Source organism: Euphorbia lathyris, chromosome 4 (genome assembly GCF_963576675.1).
Source record: "Euphorbia lathyris chromosome 4, ddEupLath1.1, whole genome shotgun sequence".
Taxonomy (NCBI): Eukaryota; Viridiplantae; Streptophyta; class Magnoliopsida; order Malpighiales; family Euphorbiaceae; genus Euphorbia; species Euphorbia lathyris.
Genome location: NC_088913.1, coordinates 95,198,197 through 95,220,927, shown reverse-complemented (window position 1 = coordinate 95,220,927; position 22,731 = coordinate 95,198,197). Strand labels below are relative to the sequence as shown.

The 22,731-nt window shown below is 35.2% G+C and overlaps 2 protein-coding genes across 2 annotated transcripts; one reads left to right on the top strand and one right to left on the bottom strand.

Annotated features, from left to right (window-relative positions):
- Positions 1-95: 95 nt before the first annotated feature.
- LOC136227523 (uncharacterized) lies at positions 96-5,785 on the bottom strand. Its single transcript, XM_066016214.1, has 6 exons — positions 5,413-5,785; positions 5,216-5,324; positions 2,964-3,055; positions 2,618-2,876; positions 1,559-1,702; positions 96-377 (listed from the first exon to the last, which is right to left on the bottom strand). The coding sequence occupies exons 1-6, from the start codon at positions 5,751-5,753 to the stop codon at positions 282-284; spliced, it is 1,041 nt and encodes a 346-aa protein (XP_065872286.1). The 5' UTR covers positions 5,754-5,785; the 3' UTR covers positions 96-281.
- Positions 5,786-9,450: 3,665 nt separating this feature from the next.
- Positions 9,451-16,644, top strand: LOC136226421 (uncharacterized). The gene is made up of 6 exons (XM_066014891.1): positions 9,451-9,757; positions 10,970-11,420; positions 12,603-12,915; positions 14,784-14,882; positions 15,549-15,669; positions 16,350-16,644. Exons 1-6 carry the CDS (start codon positions 9,550-9,552, stop codon positions 16,562-16,564), a joined length of 1,407 nt encoding a protein of 468 aa, XP_065870963.1. The 5' UTR covers positions 9,451-9,549; the 3' UTR covers positions 16,565-16,644.
- The last annotated feature ends 6,087 nt before the right edge of the window (positions 16,645-22,731 follow it).

The window sequence follows — 22,731 nt, the reverse complement described above, 5'->3', positions numbered from 1 at the left end:
TATCACAACTAATTCTTTTCACAGTTTATTGATTCCTATTATGTTTGCCATCAAAGTCTAGAAACAAACATCATATACCGAGGGAAGAGCAGAGGTTCCAGTTAAATCTTGATTTATTTTCGACGGAATTTTTCCGTAAATATTCGGTCTGCAAATTTCACCATAATTTTTATTTCTTACACGTATATTTAACGGTTTTCGTTCCGTTCGAGTTCTGTATAAAGTTACTTACTGATGGAATTTTGATGTTTACTTCGTAAACAGGTATTTTCTTGTAGTGATTACAGCTTCGATATCGCACTTCTATCGTCATCAATGGTAATCATCACTTTCCCTATAGCTTTCCTATCTCTAATAGCAGAAAATGCATGGTTGGCCTGCAGAAGACATTCAAACAAATAATATTAAGTGATGTCTTTCTTAAAGTAAGATCAAAACTATAGCTGCTGTCAGGTAAAATGTTTGCATTTAAAATTTAATTTCCTAAAGTGCCAAATTAGGAAGGGTAGATTTGGCTCTAATGTACGAAATCGTACAAATTTAACACTAACGTTTCCCAGTAAGGTCAATTTTAGTCTTACGTACTGAAATTTTAAAAAGACTGATTTGACTGTTATTTACCTGTCACACCTTCCATTTCAATAACATATAGCTTAAATTGATCTTGTTTAGAAAAGTTAGTGTTAAATTTGTGTCATTTCATACATTAGGGTTAAATCTGATTCTAAGGGTCAAATTTGGCATTTTATCCCAGAATGCAACAAGTCACATGTTTTCAATCCATGACATAAACAATACCGACAGAGACCTACTCATAAAAATTCTAAGGTAAATTAGATCCATGGCCACTAAACATTACTCATTTTCACAGTAGTGACCACTAAACTTCAAAACGTAACATAAAAATCGCTCAATTTAACACTTTTTAAAATTATAGCCAGACACCTCAAAATTACCGTTAACGACCATAAATTAAAGTTGTTTAGAATCACATTTACCATGGAACCACATTTTTATTTTCCAAAATCACTATACTTAGAGCTTTCTCCCTCTACACATTCACTTTTTCTTTGCTAACCAAACAACACCTTAATAACCTCAAAACAAAAGTTGAAGAATTAAAGTTGTTTAGAATATCATCTAACTCTTGGAATTTTCTATTTCGAGGTCATTTTTAAGCGTTAATTGAAGTTTGGTGGCCTATGTTAGAAAGTGTAAAGTTAAGTGACTTTTATATTATGTTTTGAAGTTCAGTGGCTATACCATACCGTCAAAATGAGTAAAATTCAGTGGCATGGGTGTAATTTACCCAAAAATTCTGCAATCTGCCTCAAAGGCTTTCATCAGACACGGAAACAGACACGGACATGGGAAACGTTATTTCTAAAACATAACCTTCATAAAATAACTTACAAATGAAAATGGACATGGACACGAAAGGCAGAAACGCTACTAACTAGAAGTGTCCGTGCAACATAGCTTTCAACTAAAGAAAAAGTTATAAATGTAACTATTTACAACAAGTTAACAACTAACAAGAAAAAGTTGAGTTCCAAACCTCTTTTAGGCTGTAAGTATGAGAAATGTGGACACTAATCAAGCCTTTTTCCATCCAGGAGAGTAGCTCCCTGAGAGAATCTTCTAGAACACCTGGTCGATGTATTTTGTAGCTACCCCAGTAAAGTCCATGTATAGTCCAGTTCTGATAAAACATCAACAAATTTTTGGATCAAAAACTCAGATTCATGTTTTCAGTTGTTTGATTTCCATAGATTTTTCTTTTTCTGTTTCCATGTTAATAGCTAAACAGTGATTTACATTGGAACTTCAGATCTATGCAGCATCACACAGGAAGATACTCCCTCCGGTCTAAATTAACTTCAGATCTATGCAGCATCACACAGGAAGATACTCCCTCCGGTCTAAATTACTTGGTCGTTTTAGAACTCTGAAAGAAAGTCCAAAATGGATGATGTTTTCATTGTTTTTGTTTCATTTAGACATTTTTGCCCGCCCTTCCATTTACTCCGATTAACCTAAATGAATGCATAGCTAGGAAGCACCGACACAGATACACGTACAAGTGCGGGTGCGGCAAACGACATTTTTAAAAAATATGAGACACGGGTACGGCGGGGACATGCCAAAGATAAATTCAATCAACTGTATTAATTAAAAATAAATTTAAAACATCCATCAACAAAAGCACAAGATTAAAGGTAAAAATAACAGCCAACATGTTAATTTTCTTTGAGGCTGAACTAATTAAATTAAAAAAAAACTGGGCCCAGATTAAACGAGTCTGGGCCCAATTTTTTTTTAAAATGGTGCCCAGCCCTAATGGGCTGGGCACCTTCTTCTTCGCTGAATTGAAACCATCTCAACGAAGAAGAAGAAGATACATACATCAGCGGCGGGCGCAGACCTTCTTCCTCATCTTTCGCCGGAGATGGAGGGCTGTTCAGAGCTTGCCGTATCCGAGTGTTCACTCACGAATCCGACATGGATTTCGTACCCGGATCCATGTCGACACCGGTACTTCGGCATTTTTGCCGAGTCCAGGTAACATAGATCATAGGTAAGCCAATTTGTAGGTAAATGAATTAGTACCAAGTACCTTAACTAGAGCAATATTAGCAGGGATGACGGGAACTTCGCCACTAGCAAAACCAATGACGAGAATTTGAGCACCCCAATTCAAAAGCTTCAAGGCATCTTTGGTGAGCTTGCCTCCAACTGGATCGTACAAGACATCTACCCCTTTAAGCTTCCTTGTCTTCAGGAAATCCTTAACACTTGCTATGATGTTTTCTTTGCTCGAGTCCACTGCACAATCAACTCCTAGTGACTTCAAAAATGCTACCTTTTCGGCTCCCCTATTTTTAGTTACAACGCAATAGAACGAGAAATTTTTCAGCAAACTCAATTCAAGAAAGATGAAGAAAAGAGAGAAATCATTGTACCTCGCAATGGCAATAACAATGGCACCACAAGCCTTTCCAATTTGTACAGCAGAAATTCCTACACCTCCAGCTGCTCCAAGAACAAGCAGTACCTAAAAGAAATCATTGCATTTGACAAGCAGAGGTTAACCATCTGAAGGAAACACAAATACAAATACAGATCAACAAACACTAATATGAAGGAATAGCATTTATATGATTCATAATAGAGAAATTGATAACTATAGAACAATGAAAAGGACGATCTAATAGAAAAGAATTATCTCCTGTACTAGCCTAAGGAGAGAACCTCTCCTCCCAAGCCAAAGGCCGATTTCCCAAAGTGAGATTCAAAATCCCCCTCTCCACTACCCCTAACTCATCTATATAACCTCCCATACACAAACTCCAGCTAACCCTATTCATGTATCACTTTTCTATTCCAATATTGCCCTTAAGTCACATACAGTATTATATTATATATCATATTCTCTATCACCATCTCTCCCAGATTCATTTGTATGCGACATGTGATAAGTGCAATTCACCAAAGTTACATGTAGAGTCGTCTTTTTATTTTAATTTTTATATGGGGGTAGTAAACCCCTAGTTACATTATGTCATGTTAAAAGCTCTCTTAAAATGATTCTAGATTGTGAATTCAAAAAGGCAAAATCAGCTGAAGCACATTGAGATTTTTTTAATTTCTCGTATATGTAGCAAAATGATTATTGCTTTAGCATCTTTAGAAAATATAGAAAAGAACCTATTTAGGATAGTTATGTATAAGGTAACAATCAGTGTGAACAAGAAGCTAGTGTGGAGAGGAACGATAGCTGGTGCTAGTCAAGTGATCAGAAGCGAGCTGAAGAGAAGATCGGAGTCGAGCTATGTAGATATAAGCTGAGCTATGCAATTGTAGTTGAGTCATTTAATTAAGCTGCGGTAAGAATTGTAGTTGAGTCATTTAATTAAGCTGCGGTAAGAATTGTAACAGAATGGATAGCCTAATCGTACTTAGATGGTCACTAGTTGTAATCAATTTTAACTATACAAGAGACTGAGAGATATGTAAAAGCAGTACTTCAGTTCATGTCTATAAGAGATACTCAACCAAATAATACATTCAATAATCAACATAATTCATTCTCTTTGTGTTCTAGATTTTTCTCCATTTCTCTCTCAAATCGTCCAAAATATTCTCCAATCCTTGTTTACTTCTCACAGTTAGTAAGTCCAAATCCCAACAGCATGCTCATAAGCTATGTTGCACGAAAATGGAAACACAGCAGTAGAAATAAAATGCAAAAGCAAAGCAAACAAAACAGTGTTTTTAACAGCTACCTAACAATTTGAATGCCAGATGAATATAAAAGAAAAGATACCAAAAGTTTAAGAAAATTTCTTCAATTTGTTTCACGTTTCTTAGAAAACTAGTAATTGCAGTAAGTAAAAAATGCCTGTAAGTCTTATTTTTCAGCTGACAATATGCTTTCTTTAACAAAGTAGCCTCTAATTTGGCACATTAACATGCTGATCAATGATCAAGGGATTAGGACCGACCGTAAATAAGCCGAGCCGCTCGTTAGACTCGATAAAAGTTCGAGTGTGTTCGGTTCGATTTGTAAATGAGCCGAGTTTGAGCACGGCGAAACTCTGTTTGAAAGCTCACGAGTTATAAGTTCATGAACAAACTTGATTATAATGTTCATAAACAAACTCGTGAGCAAGCTTGATTCAATTATTATTTAAAATAATAGTATTTCTATATTGTGAGAAATGTAAAAGTACAATGTCTTAGTATATCTGTTGTCCCGAATACTTGGCCCAAAATTCAAATGTCCTGAACTTTCAAAAGTTGCAAATGAACCTCATTCTCATCCAATTGCATTCAATAATGAATGTCTATTCTTATCCAATTGCATTCAATAACCCAAACATTCAAATGGCCCTGAACTTTCAAAAGTTACTAATTATTTGTCTATTTGACATTTTCTTTTTGACACATTGCAGAGAGTGTGCTCCATTTTCTGGATACAACAAATTCTATAGAAAAAAAATGGTGTTATTGAATGCAATTGGATAGGAATAGAAATAATTTGGAACTTTTAAAAGTTAGAGAGCAATTGAAGTTTTGGGCCAAAGTACGGGGAGATGTATGATGAACAGAATTACAATCTGGAATAGGATGTTAAGCTCAATTCTGCCCAGCCGAACATGAGCATGCCAAAGCTCGACCTAGGAGCGAGCCTACAAAGGATCATACGAAATACCTGAGAAGAGGTCAACTGAGCTCGGTGAACAAGAGCGACATGTGAGGTCCCAAAAGCAACTGGCAATGCACCGGCAGCCACCAGATCACACCCATCAGGAACTCGAAACCTTCCTTCGAATAGAACAAAAGTATTTTACAGTGCACAATCGTTGTATAAATGAAAACCTAGTCTAATTGAAAAACGAACAAACTTACAGGTGAGATTGATCGGCAACAATGAATTGGGCAAAGGAGCCAAGGGAAGCGAAAGAACAGACACGGTCGCCGACCTTGAAATTGGAAACATTTGGACCAACAGCATCGACAATACCGGAGTAATCGGAGCCAGGAATGAAAGGTAAGGGAGGTTTTTCTTGGTATTTCCCCAAAATCTGGAGGTAATTGGCGTAGTTCAAGCTGGTTGCTTTAACTCTAACTCTCACCGCAGTTGGGGAGTCCAATTGTGGAATTGGGTGGGATTTGCTCAACACAATCGGAGAATTATCGTCTATCTTTCCCACTGGTTCTCCCAATTTCTTACAAACAAGAGCCTCCATTTTTAGTTCCTCGTGGAAAAGAGAGATTGTGATTTTGATGACAAAGGTTGAACTACCCGCTTTGCTCTACCATATACGACTTGTCGTTTAGGAAACTAGTCAATTTTAGGTTAAATTACACCCAAGGCCCATGAATTTTGCTTTTACTTTCACTGTATCCTTGAACTTCAAATTTGAATCATTACTCATGAACTTTGCGTTTTAGTTAGGGGTGAGCAGAACCGAACCGAAAATCCAAAGATCAAAAAAACTGGACCGAAAAAACCGGACCAAACCGGATCGAATTATATTTTGGTTCGATTTGGTCTTAATTTTTAAACTAGTTTGGTTTTCGGTTCTGTTTGGTCCGGTTTAAAACCGAACAAAACCAAACCGACATACAATATGTACTACTTTTAGTTTTAAGGTTTTAAATTAATTAATTTTCTTCAAAAAAAAAAAGGTTTTAAATTAATTAACTAATTATATATAGAAAAAAAAACAAGGGTTAATTTCAAATATAACCCTTGTGGTTTCAAATTTTGGCAAATAAATACCTGTGGTTTGATTTCGAGCAAATAAATACCTGTGGTATGCTCCATTTTTCAAAAATGCGGAAACGGTAAAGACCGTCTATATGCTGACGTGGCCAAGGGTAATTTAGTCAATAAAAATTAATTTCAAATAAATTGTTGTGGTTTGCGTGTTTTTTGCAAATAGATAAATGTGGTTTGCATATTTTTTTCAAATAGATACCCGTGGTTTGGATGTTTTTTGCAAATAGGTACCCGTGGTATAACAAACCATAAACAAAAGTTTAATTTAGACAAATACCTGTGGTATAACAAACCATAAACAAACGTTTAATTTAGGCAAATAGATATCAGTGGTATAACAAACCATAAATAAATGCTTATACCACGGGTACCTATTTGCAAAAACATCCAAACCACGGGTATCTATTTGTAAAATATGCAAACCACAGGTACCTATTTGTAAAAAACACGCAAACCACAACAATTTATTTGAAATTAATTTTTATTAACTAAATTACCCTTGGCCACGTCAGCATATAGATGGTGTCTTTACCGTTTCCGCGTTTTTGAAAAACGGAGTATACCACAGGTATTTATTTGCTCGAAGTCAAACCACAGGTATTTATTTGCCAAAACTTGAAACCACATGGGTTATATTTAAAATTAACCCAAAAAACAATTAAACATATTTTTTCTCTTTCAACTAATTATATATACAAAAGAAAAACTAATTATTTGATTATTGTCTTTATATAATTGTTTAGTTAGTGAAGACACTAGTAGTTATAGGTCTCTAGTGCTTTGTTTCGTCCAAACATGAACCAAACCGGACCGGACCGAAATAATTCGATTTGGTCCAGACCAAACCGAATTATAATTTGGTTTGGTTTGGTTCTGAAAAATAGAGGTAATTTGGTTCAATCCAATTCGATTTGGTTCGGTTTTTAGACTGAACCGGACCATGCTCACTCCTAGTTTTAGTAACATAATGACAATTTTTCCGGTTGATTAAATCAAAATGATCGATTACGATCTTAAAATAAAAATATTTAAGAATTGAAGTTGTTAACACAATATTTCTAATAGAACACCGTTTTCGATTTTTCAATCACAATTTTTTAAAGTTTCTTTACCTAAGCAACTTATTTATCTCTTTTAACCAAATAATATACAAAATAATTTTATAACAAAAAATTCAAGATTTAAAGTTATTTAGAATATCATTCTCGGACCGGTCCTGGCAATTTAGGGACCATAAAAAAAATAAGCAATAAGAACTATTATGTATGATTTTATCACTGCCCCTCTAGCCTTGGGCCCTGAGCCAGAGCACTCTGGGCCTAGGCCCAAGGCCGAAACTGATCATTCCCATTATTTTAAGGGTAAAATATATGAATATCATAATTAAGTACAAAATTACAACTAAGTCATATCACAAAATTTAATTCTTCATATATCATTATTCTCTATATATTATGATTTTACACCATAATTTAAAAGATTTAGACTTCTATTTTATAAATTCTAATCCTTAAAATATATTAAAAGTACTGATTTTACTAGTTTGACATAATCCAAAATTATGACTTAATATAGTTGTAAATAGTTTTTAAAATATAAATTTCTGTGTAATTTTGGTTAACTAGTTACTGTTACCTAGTATTAGAGTAGTCTCAATGATACAAAAGGATAAACAACACTCATTGTCATTAAATTTTATTTATTTTCACAACATGACTACTAAACTTTAAAATGTAACATAAAATTTACTTAAATTTATACTTTTAAGATTATAACTATTAAATTTCAGTTAACGTCTAAAAACGACCATTGACGACTTAAAAATGAAAATATACTAAAATTAAAATTCTTTAGAACCAAATTCACCGTGGGACAATATTTTTTATTTTTAAAATCACAATTTCAAGAGGTTTTTTCTCTTTTTAACATTCATTTTTTTCTCTTTTAAACAAACAATACTTAAATAACTTCGAAACAAAAAAGTTGACGAATCAAAGTTTTTTAGAATACCATAGATTCTTGAATTTTTAATTTTGAAGTCATTAACGGTAATTTCTAGATGTTAATTGAAATTCAGTGGCCATAATATTAGGAAGTGTAAAATTTAATAACTTTTGTACCATGTTTTGAAGTTTACTGACCATACATGAAAACGAGTAAATTCAGTGACAATAAATGTAATTTACCTAAATAATCATTATGTAAATAAAATGCAAAACTGACAAACATAATGTCCAATTTTAAAAAACAAAAAACATCATTAGGTCTCTGATCATTTATTTTTGGTCTTATTAAGCTATTGATGACAAAAAAAAAAGTAATTTTGACATAAAATTGAGTTAACGGATTGTTATTCATTGTACCTGCATTTGAAAATTGTACATTTTCATTGTTTAAGAGCAGTTTTAGATGTGTAATGTGAATATAGGAAAACTGTAAAAACCTTAATTCAAACTGTTTAAGAGCAGTTTTGGATGTGTAAAAAATATTTTTTTTATTAATTGTAAATATAGATGAAGTTAATAATGTATTTTTAACAGAATTAGATATTCCCAATTAATAAGACTAAAAATAAATGTTTAAAGATTTAATGAATCCAAATAAAAGATCAATAATTTAATAAACCAACAAATAAAAGATCAGAAGCCTAATTATACTTTTTGCCATTTTAAAATTTAGGCGTGATACACAAATAACCCCCTCAACTTGTCCAAATGTTGCAACTGCCCCTCTCCCCCGAACTTTCAATTGTAACAATTTACCCATCAAACATGTCCAATTGTAAAACATAACCCCTCAAACTTATCCAATTGTAAAACATAACCCCAAATTACTGATATAGACTGCAATTGAAGAAACACGTGAAATACAAAAGCTGCAACGCTCGTGGAGTGTGATAATGAGATCTTTGGCGTGATACGAATCCGGGGAAATATTTTTACGGTTGTTTCAAGTACGGGGTAAAAAAATTCCCAATTTAGGGTTATGTTTTACAATTGAATAAGTTTAAGGGGTAAGTTACAATTGAAAGTTGGAGGGGACAGTTACAACATTTGGACAAGTTCAGGGGTTATTTGTATATTAGGTTCAAGGGCCATAGTGTAATTTACCCGTCAATTTTATTATCCACAACGTGTACAGTTTCCTTCCTTTCAGACTCTCTCTCTCTCTCTCTCTCTCTGTCTCAGAGAGGTTTCACTCACCGTCTTACACTGCCATTACCGGTTGACTTTCTACTTAATTGGTCAAAAAGCTATACCATGAGTGTGGCGTTTCAGCAGCTGACCTTCCCATCCTCTTACCACCACAATCTCAGTGATAATAAGCCGTCTTTGATATCGCGAAATGGTGAAATCGTCAACAACAGCATCAGTTTTCCTGATTTGTTAGGTCGCCGGACAATTTTTCAGTCAAACAGAGTTCTTCCTCGTGCTTCCTCTTCTTCTTCTGCCTCTGTTAGCGGCTCTGGTAATATCTGTTCTTAATTAGTTAGCTCTATTTATTTCCCATTTCTCACTTGACTCATCTAGTTATCTGTGTGCAATTTTACTTCAAACATTGTCGAGCAATTTTATCCCTAATGTGTTGAAAAATTAGTTTAATACGGGAAAATTAGGTCAATTTCAAACATATGTAGTTGGCACAAAACTTCAATTGATTCAGTGAACTTTCAAAAGTTTAAAATGACCATTTTTCTTATCCAATTGCTTCAATAACTTCTATTTCTCAATTGAAATTTATTGATGTAGAAATTGAGCACCCTAATGCAATTAAACAATAATATGAGGTTATTAAATAAAATTGGATAAAAATTAGTTTCATTTGAAACTTTTGGAGCATTTGAAGTTTTAGGCCAAACTGATGTATTCAGTTTTTTTAGGTTATTAGTTTTATAATAGAATTAGACATTAATGTTTTTAAATTCTATTAAATATTTGAATTTTTTTCTTCAGTTCATATCGAACATAATATAATTTTTTAATATTTTTCATTTTTTTTCACATGTATAGATATGTTTGTGATCTTTTACTTATAAGTGATAAAATAATGTATGTATGCAGTGGAAATGACAAGATTCATAACCGATAAGATTCGGTTGACAAGTTATTTCTCAAATTAAACTAACTTGGATAAAATTGCTCTTTGTTGCCAATATTAGGGTAAAATTGTATCATTTTAGACGTTAAAATTAAAATTGCTCTTAACGAACTTCAATGTTAGGGGCCCTAAACCATACGAAACCTTTTAAAGTTGTCCATTTTGGTCACTTTGTCCCCCAAACTTAAGGGACAACACATTCGCCACTCTAACTTCATGAAAGTGTCAAAACACACTCCTTGTTGACCTATGAGGACCACTCGATCGGTTCACTTCCAACATGCAATGGCTTTTTGGGATGATATTTCAAAGTGCTTATGAGTTTAAAGTGACTATTACAAAATATGCTGTAAGAAAACATAAATTCTTCCACAGAGAAAAGCCACATTGCATAAGGCGAGTCACTAATGGGTTATCTCTTACATTTGGAGTGACTAATGAGTTTTCACTTACGTTTGGGGGGCAAAATGGACAATTTAGGGGGCTCGGTATGTTTAGACCATGTTGGTGATTTTGCAGCTTATCTTACATTTTTTGCGTTTATGCTCCATCTTTTACTTGTCCTCCGTTTTCAATCCTCAGAACAGTGGTTAGATCCCAAAATACAGCAGAAAAAGAAGAGAATAGCAGGCATTGATCAAGAAGAACTATTAGATCCTAAACTTTTAGCCGATTCCGACAGCTGCTTTTGTGAGTTCAAAGGTGTACAGATTCACCATAAATTATACAGTGCTGAATCAAAAGCTCATGATTCATCACAACTAGGCAAAATTGGATTTCCGATCATCCTTTTACATGGATTTGGGGCTTCTCTTTTTTCTTGGAGTCGAACTATGAAGCGATTGGCAGAGATTACAGCTTCTAAAGTTCTTGCATTTGATAGACCTGCCTTTGGATTAACGTCTAGAGTTGAACATTCATCATCTGCAACCGGTGATTCAAAAGCATTGAATCCATATTCCGTTGCTTTTTCTGTGCTAGCTACCTTGTATTTCATTGATTTCTTGACTGCTGAGAAGGCAATTCTAGTTGGGTAAGTAATGCTATTTTTCTCTTTGCATTTTAATTGGATTTAGTTTATAATATACATTTTTTGAATTATGCACTATTAGTGGCTTCAGTGGTAACTTTTTATTTTCTAAAGCATTATACTGGGGTATATTAGGCTTAAATTTTACAGATACAAGACACTAGTCATAAATTAATGCTTGCTGTAAAGCTCTAATCGAGCGGACTAGAGTCGAGCTTTGGTCTGCTCATGCTCGGCTAATTGACGATGTTGCTAATTGACAATATTGAGCTCAACATCCTGTTCGTAAGCTACTCTTGACTACTCTTGAGCTGCTCATTTATTTGTCCACGAACTTTGTTCGTGAGCAGTTTGTTAATTATGTTCATTTGAATTTTTTTTAACAGAAAACTAAATAGTTTTGGAACCTACAAAACTAAAGTTCGACGCAAAATTACGTAGTTTTATATTTCCCCCTTCATTGAAGTATTTTTATGAAAAAGATAATCGAACTAAGCTTGCTCACGAGCGTATTCATGAACATTATATTCGAGGTTGTTCATAAATTTGTTCATAAACCTATAACAGAGTCTGCTTGCGACCTTTTACCATGCTCAAGCTCGGCTAATTTATAATTCGAGCTGAACACAATCGAGCTTTTATTGAGCCGCTCACGAGCAACTTGGCTCATTTACAGCCCTAGCTGTAAATGAGGGGAGCGGGTTCATAAGTGGCTTTGGCTCGATAGAAGTTTGACCGAGTTCGGCTCAATTTGTAAACGAGCCTAGCTTGAGCAGGGCAAAACTCGGCTCGAAAGCTCATGAGTAGACTTGATTTAAGTAGATCAAAGCTCGATTCGATTTGGCTGGATTACAACCTTATTTTCCCGTCTGTCAGTGTTTGCATTGAACATTGACTTAAGCTTCTAGCCTTATTGATGGCAAAACATTTGTTGTATTAGTTTCTCTATGTTTATTGCTTATCAATAATGAAGCATGGTTGTGTTTCTCTCTTACAAGACACTAGTCATAAATGTAATGCTTGCTGTGGGTTGCTTATGCTCTTTTCCTGTAGAGCTGTAAACGAATCGAGCCCTTCATGAGCAGCTCGACATTCGGCTCGATCGAGTTTCGATTATAGCCCTATTTTCCTGTCTGTCGGCGGTGTTCGGCTTGATCTCATAGTTTTTTCTATTTCACTTGCCAGACATTCTGCTGGCTCTCTTCTAGCTGTCAATTCATATTTTGAAGCTCCAGAAAGAATTGCAGCTCTGATTCTTGTTGCCCCAGCAATACTTGCCCCTCGTTCTGTTCGTAAATCTGCTGAAAGAAATAAAGATGGGTCAAATTTAAATACAATTGGGAAACAGTTTTCCAAATTTTTGGACAAAGTGTTAAAGCTCACAGCAATTATCACTAGGCCAATAATTCAAATGGCTAAAGGAATGGCAGGGATGCTTAATTCTCTGTATAAGAAAGCGCTTTCTGCTGTTCTGCGCTCTGCGTTTGGTGCTATGCTGGTACTCATTCTCAACAATGATATTTTGATGGCTTAATACATCTTTAGCCCCTGTACTTCAAAAAAAAAATCATCTATCCCGTTGTACTTTGAAAAAGTTCTATTTAGGCTTAATACATTGGTTGCCTCTGTACTTGGCCCGAAACTTCATCTGCCCCTGAACTTTCAAAAGTTACAAGTGACCCTCAATTCTTGTTCAATTGCACTCAATAACCTCGTAGTCTTGTCCAGTTTCATTCAATAACCCTAAAACTTCAACTGCGAACTTTCAAAAGTTCCTAATTATTTGTCTATTTGACATTTTCTTTTTGACACGTGGTGGACGGTTCCAATTTTTTGCATCCAACAAATTCTATTGAGAATAGAGGGTTATTGAATGCAATTGGACAAGATTAGTGGTCATTTGGAACTTTTGAAGGTTCAGGACAGTTGAAGTTTTGAGCCAAGTATAAGGGTAACATATGTATTAGGCCTTGTATTTACCCCCATTAACTTGCTTAAAGTGATCTATTGGCTTTCTGAAAGTTACCTATTACCCCCTGAACTTTCTTAGAGTGATCTATTAGCCACTTGAACTTTCAAAGTGTCACCATAGTCCCCTCAAATTGCTTAAAATGTCGTGATAGTCCACTCAAATTGCTTAAAATGTAGTCAATTAATCCCTCGATTGTAAAGAAGTAAAATGCATGCGGAAGGTGTGTTGCACATGTATTGGAAAAATCAAAAGATCAAGGTTAGGAATGGGGTTCTAACATCAGAGAGGCAGTTGAGCAAGTAAAACCTTCCTTTTGAATGTGTTTTATTCTATATTATGTGAATTAATGTAATAACATTCCAAGGCATATTGACACCTTCCGCATGCATTTTATTTCTTTGCAATCGAGGGATTAATTGTTACATTTTAGACAATTTGAGGGGCTATTGAGACACTTTAAAAGTTCAGAAAGCTTTTTGAATAAGTTCACGAGGTAGATGATGATGTATTGAGCTTTGTTTTAATGATTGTTTGAGGTAGATGATGATGTATTAAGCTTTGTTTTAATGATTGTTTAAGACATAAGTATGAGTAATAATCTTATCTCAATGTCTAAAGTTATGCATAATGGTTATTTAGGTTCAATACATCATCCATCCCTAAACTTGTTTAAAAAAATTGATTGCTCCTTTGAACTTTAAATTGTCCCGATAGGCTCCTTAACTTGTTTAAAATATCCCGATAGCTTTCTCGACTTGTTGACAATGCAGGCAATTAATCTCTCAGTTGCAAAGCAGTAAACTGTATACGAGAGGTGCATTGTACGTGCTTTGTAAAAGTTAAAAGAATTAACACGTAAACAACACATCGGATTTGGAATGACACGTAGGAAAAAAGAAAGGGGGTTAATTAATATTTTTCACTATGAAAGCCCTAACTTTACGAATTATGTAGTAATATTGTTCAGTTTTGGTTGCGTTCTAATAGTAGCATGATACAACGAAAGGATGAGTTGTTACAATTGGAGCAAGGAACATAAAAAAAATTAATTAACCCCTTTTTTTTACATACGTGCCAGTCCAAATCCGACATGTCGTTTATGTGTTACTTCGTTTGACTTTTCAAAACGCGTGCAATGCACTATCTGCATATGGTTTACTTCTTTGTAATCCAGAGATTAATTGTTTAAACAAGTTGAGAGGGCTATCAATACATTTTATGCAAGTTGGGGGACTATCGGACAATCGAACTTTTTGAACAAGTTCAGGGAGTGTGGCCGATGATGTATTAAGCCGGTTATTTACCGCATGGATTTGTTACTAACGTGCATTCATATAAAATGCTTGCTACAGCAGCAGTTCTCTTATAAAATGACAATTTGCAATGGCTATTAGATAAGGATGGTGATTGATAAATTTGGTATAGCAGCCGTGAGGAATGCATGGCATGACTCAACTCAAGTCACTCAACATGTTCTAGATGGTTATACAAAGGTATTCTTCTTCTTTTTTTCATCTGCATACCTTATTATAAGGTGCAAAAACACCCCTAATGTTTACAAATAGGAGTAATTTTACCCTTAACGTTTAAAATGGTGCAATTTTACCCTTTACATTGGCAGCCAAGAGCAATTTTACCCCTTACGTTGGCAAGTTGACTCAATTTTAGACATTATTATAAAACACATATATTTTGTTCCTTATTCTACACCAGTTGCACGTAAATTGATTCTTAAAAAACATTTCATATTTTTTGTGATTTGATAATTGAATTGAAGATTAATATTTTTAAATTCGGTGAAATATTTGAAATTTTTTTTGTCCAACCCGTATAAAATACAGTATATATTTTTTTTAAATTGTCATGTTTAATCATACGTTTGTGATATGTTACTAAAGAGTGATAAAATGACGGACATGTGAAGTGTAAATGACAAGATTCATGATTTAGAAGACAATTTGATGAATAATTTCTCCAATTGACCCAACGTTAGGGGTAAAATTGCTCTTGGCTGCCAAGGTTAAGGGTAAAATTGCACCATTTTAGACATTAGGAGTAAAATTACTCATAGATATAAATATTAGGGGTATTTTTGCACCTTATCCCTATTTTATAAGTCTTTACTAGAGATTCTTATCTAGCATTACCTAAAAATGCAGCCACTGAGGGTTAAGGGCTGGGACAAGGCTCTTGCAGAGTTCACTGCAGCTACACTAGCAAGTTTTGAATCTGAATCAAAGCCATCACTCTCAAAAAGACTACATGAAATAACATGTCCTGGTAATTACTACTATCACTGCTTACTAGGTTCTTCTGAAAATTGCCTCTAATGAGGCTGTAAATGAGTCAGAGCTGTTTATTAGCGGTTCGGCGTTCAGTTCGATACAAGCTCGATCGTGTTTGGCTTAATTGATAAACGAGTCGAGCTTGAGTATGGTGAAACTCGACTCGAAAGCTCATGAGGAGGCTTGGTTATAAATTCATGAACAAGCTCGATTATAATGTTAATGAACACGCTAGTAAGAAAGCTTAGTTCGATTTTTTTAAATAATAATATACTGTTTAGTCTCTTATAAATGGACTAAACAGTATATTATTAGAATACGAGTACTAAACAATGTTAGGTATATTAGAATACGAGTACTAAACAATGTGTTAGGTAAAAATGTAAACTCTAATAAATTATTTACCTTAAGTTTATCTATGTCATTTTCGTGATGGAACTACAGTTCTGATTGTCCCTGGCGACAATGATCGAATTGTTCCCTCATAATGCAAAGAGACTTTCTGAAGCTATTCAACAGTTTAGTCTCTTGTAAATGGACTAAACTGTTTAATAATTCAAATATTTGAATGATTAAACTATTGAATAAAACAAAAATTAAGAACTAAATAGTATATTATTAAAATACGAGTACTAAACAGTGTGTTATGCATGTCATTTTCGTGATGGACTACAGTTTTGATTGTCACCGGTGACAATGATAGAATAGTTCCTTCTTGGAATGCAATGAGACTTGCTGAAGCTATACCTGGATCTTGCCTTGAAGTAATTAAGAACTGTGGTCATTTACCCCATGAAGAGAAAGTTGAAGAATTTGTGTCAATTGTAGAGAATTTTCTGCAAAGGAACTTCTCTGATTTGATTGATTCATCTCAAACAGTAACGATCTAAATTTTGTAATTGATCTCACAATTCATTTGAATAATGATCCTGTTTAAATTATGTATAGGAAAATATGTTGATTTAAGTCATATTTTCAATTCTCGATCAAAATCATGATTGTTATTCTTCATTTATTAGTAAGGATTGTAAACGGGGCGGGAATTCCCCGTCCCGTCGGGTACATGAAATTCCTGATTAGAACCCTCGCGGGGCAGGGATGGAGATTGTTCTGTTCCCCGCAAGTGGAGATGGGGTGAGTATGGGGATAGGTCTCCCCATCCCGTGAGGATCCTAGTACTTGTAATCGGTATAAGACACTAATCATAAATGTAATGCTTACTGTGGACTGCTTAAGCTTTTTTCCTGTAGGGCTGTATATAAGCGGGGAATTCATGAGCGGCTCGACGTTTGGCTCAAGAGTTCGCTTCGATTCGTGAACGAGCGGAGCTCAAGTATGGAAAAATTCGGCTTGAAAGCTCACGAGTAGGCTCGGTTATAGGTTCATGGACAAGCTTGATTATAATGTTCATTAAATTTAAGGTAAACAATTTATTTGTCCATAAGTTTTTACCTAACATATTGTTTAGTTCTTATATTTTAATAATGCAATGTTTAGTCCTTACTTTTTATTCCATTCAATAGCTTAGTCCCTCAAACATTTGAATTATTAAACAGTTTAGTCTCTTGTAAACGGAGGGACTAAACTAAACTGTTGAATAAAGAAAAAATTAAGGACTAAACAATGTATTATTAAGCTACAAGGCCTAAATAGTATGTTAGTAAAAATATAGGGACTTATAAATTATTTACCCTTGAAGTTTAATATTCGTGTCATTTTCGGGTTATCATGTTACCCTTGAAGTTTAATATTCGTGTCATTTTCGGGTTATCATGTTAACTCTAATCCAACCCAAAAAAAGTTGTGTGAACTTAAAAATGATACATTACCTATTAAGCTAAACCTAAATACTAAAATTACCAATAGATTTTGTGTCATTAAACCTAAATACTAAAATTACCAATAGATTTTGTGTCATGTAATTGTATCGTGTATATATTTTTGATTGTAAGCTATACCTGGATCTTGTCTTGAAGTAATTAAGAATTGTGGTCATTTGCCCCATGAAGAGAAAGTTGAAGAATTTGTTTCAATTGTAGAGAATTTTCTGCAAAGAAACTTCTCTGGTTTGGTTGATTCTTCTCAAACAGTAACAATTTAAATTTTGTAATTATCATACAATTCATTTGAATAATGGTCTTGTTTAAATTATGTATAGAAAAATATGTCGATTTAAGTCATATTCTCTATTCTAGATCATAGCCATGATTTCTATTCTTCACTTATTAGTAGGGATTGTAAATGCGCCGGGATTCCATGTCCCCGCCAAGAATCCGCCTTGTCGAGTACAAGAAATTTCTGATTAGAATCCTCGCGGGCGGGGTGGGGATTGTTATGTTCCGTGCAAGCAGAGATGCAGATAGGTCCCTTCGTCCTGTGAGGATCCCCGTACTTGTCCTTGATATAAGGCACTAGTTATAAATGTAATGGTTATTGTGGACTGCTTAGGCTCTTTTCTTGTAGAGCTGTAAATAAGCGGAGCATTTCATAAGTGGTTCGGCGTTTGGTTTGATAAAAGCTTGACCGAGTTCACTTCGATTTGTAAATGAGCCGAGCTTGAACTTGGCAAAATTCGGCTCAAAATCTCGCGAGTAGACTCGGTTATAGGTTCATAAGATTATAATGTTCATTAAATTTAGGGTAAATATTTCATTAGCCCATACGTTTTTATTGTTTAGTCCTTATTGTTTAGTCTTTGGTCATGTTTGGTAAAGAGCTTTTTGATGCAAAATTAGAGGTTTGAGCCACTTTAGAGGTTTTGACTAGTCAAACCTCTAATAGTAGTGTTTGGTGGAGAGATGTTTCAAAGAGCTTATTGGATCCAAAAAGCTAATTTTGAAATGCTCATTTTAGGAGCCTTTTCAATTAGCTTATTGTTCCATTTTTTAAGGACATTTTTACCCCTATTTAGTCCTCTAACCCCAAATAAAGACTTTATTATGTTCTTATTTGTCATTTTACACAAACAGTTACTAACAATTAGCTAAATTTTACCAAACAAGTTTACACAATCAGCTAGTCAAATCAGCTAACCAACAGCTAATAGTTAACAACTATTTGCCAAATAGGGTCTTTATCTTTTGTTCATCTAGAGGGGACTAAACTTTTGGATAAAGAAAAAAATTAAGGACTAAACAATGTATTATTAAACAATGTGTTAATAAAAATATAAGGACTAATAAGTTATTTACTATTAAGTTTAATATCCGTGTCATTTTCGGGTTATCGTGTTAACACTAATACACTCAAAAATTTGTGTTAATTAAAAAATGACAGTAAATTAAATCCAAATACTAAAATTACCTGTCAATCTCGTGTCGTGTAGTTGGATGGTATGTATAGTTTTTATAGTAAGCTATACCAGGATCTTGGCTTGAAGTAATTAAGAATTATGGTCATTTACCCCATGAAGAGAAAGTTGAAGAATTTGTGTCAATTGTTGAGAATTTTCTGCAAAGGAACTTCTGTGATTTTGTTGATTCATCTCAAACAGTAACAATCTAAATTTTGTAATTAATCCAGACAATTCATTTGAATAATGGTCTTGTTTAAATTATGTATAGGAAAATATGTTGATTTAAGTAATATTTTCAATTCTAGATCATCGTCATGATTGCTATAGGGATTGTACACGGGGCGGGGATTTAAGGATCCGCCCATGGGACACATGAAATTTCTAATTAGAATCTTCGCGGGATAGGAATAGAGATTGTTCTGTTTCCCGCAAGCAGGATGGGGTGGGGAAGGGGATAGGTCTCCAGGTCCCGTGAGGATCTTCGTACTTGTCCTCGATATAAGGCACTAATCATAAATGTAATGCTTACTGTGAACTGCTTAGGCTCTTTTTCATGGGTTGTAGATAAGCGGAGCAATTCATGAGTGGCTAGGCGTTAGGCTCGATAAAAGTTCGACCGAGGTCTCTTCGATTTGTAAATGAGCCGAGCTTGAGTTCGGCAAAACTCGACTCAAAAGCTCGCGGATAGGCTCGGTTATAGGTTAATGAACAATCTTTTGGACAACTCAATTATAATGTTTATTAAATTTAGGGTAAATAATTTATTAGTTCATACGTTTTTACTTATCATATTGTTTAGTTCTTATATTTTAATAATACATTATTTAGTCCTTATTTTTCTTCTATTCAACAGTTTAGTCCCTCTGTAAAGGACTAAATTGTTGAATAAAACAAAAATTAAGGGAATGGGTGGCAACAGGGATATGTCTCCCTTTCCCGTGAGAATCCTCATACGTCCTTGATATAACACACTAATCATAAATGTAATGCTTATTGTGGATTGCTTAGGCTCGTTTCCTGTAGGGCTATAAATAAGCGGAGCTATTCATGAGCAGCTCGATAAAAGTTTAACCGAGTTCGCTTTGATTCGTAAACGAGTCGAGCTCGATAAAACTTGGCTTGAAAACTCGTGAGTAGACTAGGTTCATGAACAATCTTATAGATTAGCTCGATTATAATATTACTAAATTTAGGGTAAATAATTTATTCGTTCATACGTTTTTACATAACTGTTTAGTCCTTATATTTATTAGTCCTAATCACAAGGATTGTTTTGTCGCCTGCAAGCTGGGATGGGGCGGGAACGGGAATAGGTCCCTTTGCTCCATGAGGATCTCCATACCTGTTCCCGAGTGATATGGGAGAAATTCTAGAGAAAGAAGAGAAGAGCTAAAAGAGAAAGATTCTAGGTATTTTCATTGATAACCATCCAAAGGACAACGTACAGATATATAACCGTTACACCAAAAGGAGGAATGAAGACAGCATGACAGACCACGTGTCATACAAGCTGTAACTACTCTTTAGGAAAAATGTAAATGCAAAACGCAAGATAAAATGATAAAACGACAGATGCTGATTTTCCACATAACATGCCATTCCCCTTAGAAACCTTGACCACAAGGTTCAGGATCGAAGCAGCTCCAAATCTATCTCAGGAAAACGCTGGCGAATGTTGTCAGCAAACTCCCATGTGACATCTTCAGCGGATTGACCAGACCAATGGATTAAAACCTTGGTTGCAGCTTGATTACCACGCTTAACCATTTTATTATCTAGCACAACAATGGGGACTAACTCCTGTATCTCATTTCCTGGCAAGGTTGTAGAAGCCAAGGCCTGATTTGAAATCTTTTTCTTCAACTGAGAGACATGAAAGACTGGATGTACAGAAGAGCCCACATGTAATTTGATTCTATAAGCTGCATGCCTTATCTTATCTTCAACTGCATAGGGACCATAGAATAATGGAGATAGCTTCTGATTTGCACGTTGAGCTACACTTGTCTGCCTATATGGCTGCAACTTGACATAAACCCATTCACCAATCTGAAACTCTCTGTCTGTGCAATGGGAATCTGCCTGCTGTTTCATTCAGTGTTGTGCTCTCTGCAATTGGTACTTTATGACCTGCAAGCCTAGTTCCCTATCTTGCAAGAACTGATCCACTGACTCAATCAAGGAATCCCCAGGCACATATGGAATATGAAGAGGAGGAGGCATTCCATAAACAATTTCAAAAGGAGACAAGTGAGTTGAGGTGTGGTAATTTGTATTGTACCACCATTCGGCTAAGGGCAACCATTTCAACCACTGCTTAGGGTGATTTCCCGTCATACACCTGAGATAAGTCTCTAAGCATCGGTTGACTACCTCAGTTTGGCCATTTGTTTGAGGATGGTATGCAGATGATTTGAGTAAAGCAACTCCTTGTGATTTCAAAAGTTCTGTCCAGAATGCACTGATGAATATAGGGTCCCTGTCACTAACAATTGATGAAGGAATACCATGTAATTTGCCCACATTGTCAAGGAAGGCTTGTGCTATAGAAGCTGCTGTGTAAGGATGCCCCAAGCTTGTGAAATGAGCATACTTGCTCAGTCTGTCTACCACCACCATTATAACTTCTTTGCCTGCAACTTTGGGAAGTCCTTGGATGAAATCCATGCTCAAATCTAACCAAATTCCCTCAAGAATTGGTAGAGGCTGCAATAACCCAGGGGATCCACTAGTTTCATACTTACAAATCTGACAGATAGCACAACTCCTTATATAGTTCCTGACATCTCTCTCAAGCCCCTTCCAGTAAAATAGCAGTTGTAACCTCTTAACGGTAGCTTGGACCCCTGAATGCCCTCCTGTGGCCGTGTCATGCATCAACTGAATTAATTTAAGCTTTAGTTCTGACTTATCTCCAATAGCCAATCTTCCCTTCCTTCTATATAGAATCTCTCCATGTATAAGGGTTGTCCCGAAGCTTGTTACCCTCCAATGCTTTGATAATCTCTTGCAACCTTGGATCCTCAGCCCAACTACTTTCAATCTCTAGCATGAGGCTCCCTACTGGTGTGGAAATTGTGATGGCAGTAAGGGTAGCAGCAGGAAGTCTGGAGAGTGCATCAGCTGCAACATTTTCTTTACCCTGTTTGTATGATATTTCAAAGTCATACCCAAATAATTTTGCAATGTACTTCTGCTGATGTGAGGTGGTGATCCTTTGCTCCAAAAGGAATTTAAGACTTCTATGATCAGTTTTGATGAGGAATTTCTTGTGCCCCACATAATGATCCCATTTTTTCACAGCAAAAACCACAGCCAACAATTCCTTCTCATACACAGACAGGCCTTGATGCCTAGGAGCTAGAGCCTTGCTAAGATAAGCAATGGGATGTTGTTCCTGCATTAATACTGCTCCAATTCCCACATCACATGCATCTGTTTCTATGACAAATAACTTGTCTGGTGAGGGTAGAGCCAAAGCAGGGGCAGTAGTAAGAGCTTCCTTTAGTGTATTAAAAGCTGCAGTAGCCACCTCAGACCATACAAAATTGTCCTTCTTCAATAAGTCTGTGAGAGGTTTGCTCAACACTCCATAACGCCTGATAAACTGCCTATAATAGCCTGCCAATCCCAGGAAACCCCTAAGCTGTTTAAGATTGACAGGAACAGGCCAACTGGAGACAGCTACAATCTTTTTAGGATCTGTTGAAACTCCATCCTTAGAGATGATATGGCCCAAGTATTCAACTGAAGGAGTGCCAA

Excerpts from the sequence above, each read along its gene's own strand:
- LOC136227523 (XM_066016214.1), bottom strand. The coding sequence starts at position 5,753 with ATGGAGGCTCTTGTTTGTAAGAAATTGGGAGAACCAGTGGGAAAGATA. Across the intron at positions 2,877-2,963 it reads ATTGTTATTGCCATTGCGAG|GGGAGCCGAAAAGGTAGCAT; the intron begins GTACAATGATTT and ends AACTAAAAATAG. Across the intron at positions 378-1,558 it reads ATACTTACAGCCTAAAAGAG|GCCAACCATGCATTTTCTGC; the intron begins GTTTGGAACTCA and ends TGTCTTCTGCAG.
- LOC136226421 (XM_066014891.1), top strand. The coding sequence starts at position 9,550 with ATGAGTGTGGCGTTTCAGCAGCTGACCTTCCCATCCTCTTACCACCAC. Across the intron at positions 9,758-10,969 it reads TGCCTCTGTTAGCGGCTCTG|AACAGTGGTTAGATCCCAAA; the intron begins GTAATATCTGTT and ends TTCAATCCTCAG. Across the intron at positions 12,916-14,783 it reads CTGCGTTTGGTGCTATGCTG|ATAAGGATGGTGATTGATAA; the intron begins GTACTCATTCTC and ends AATGGCTATTAG.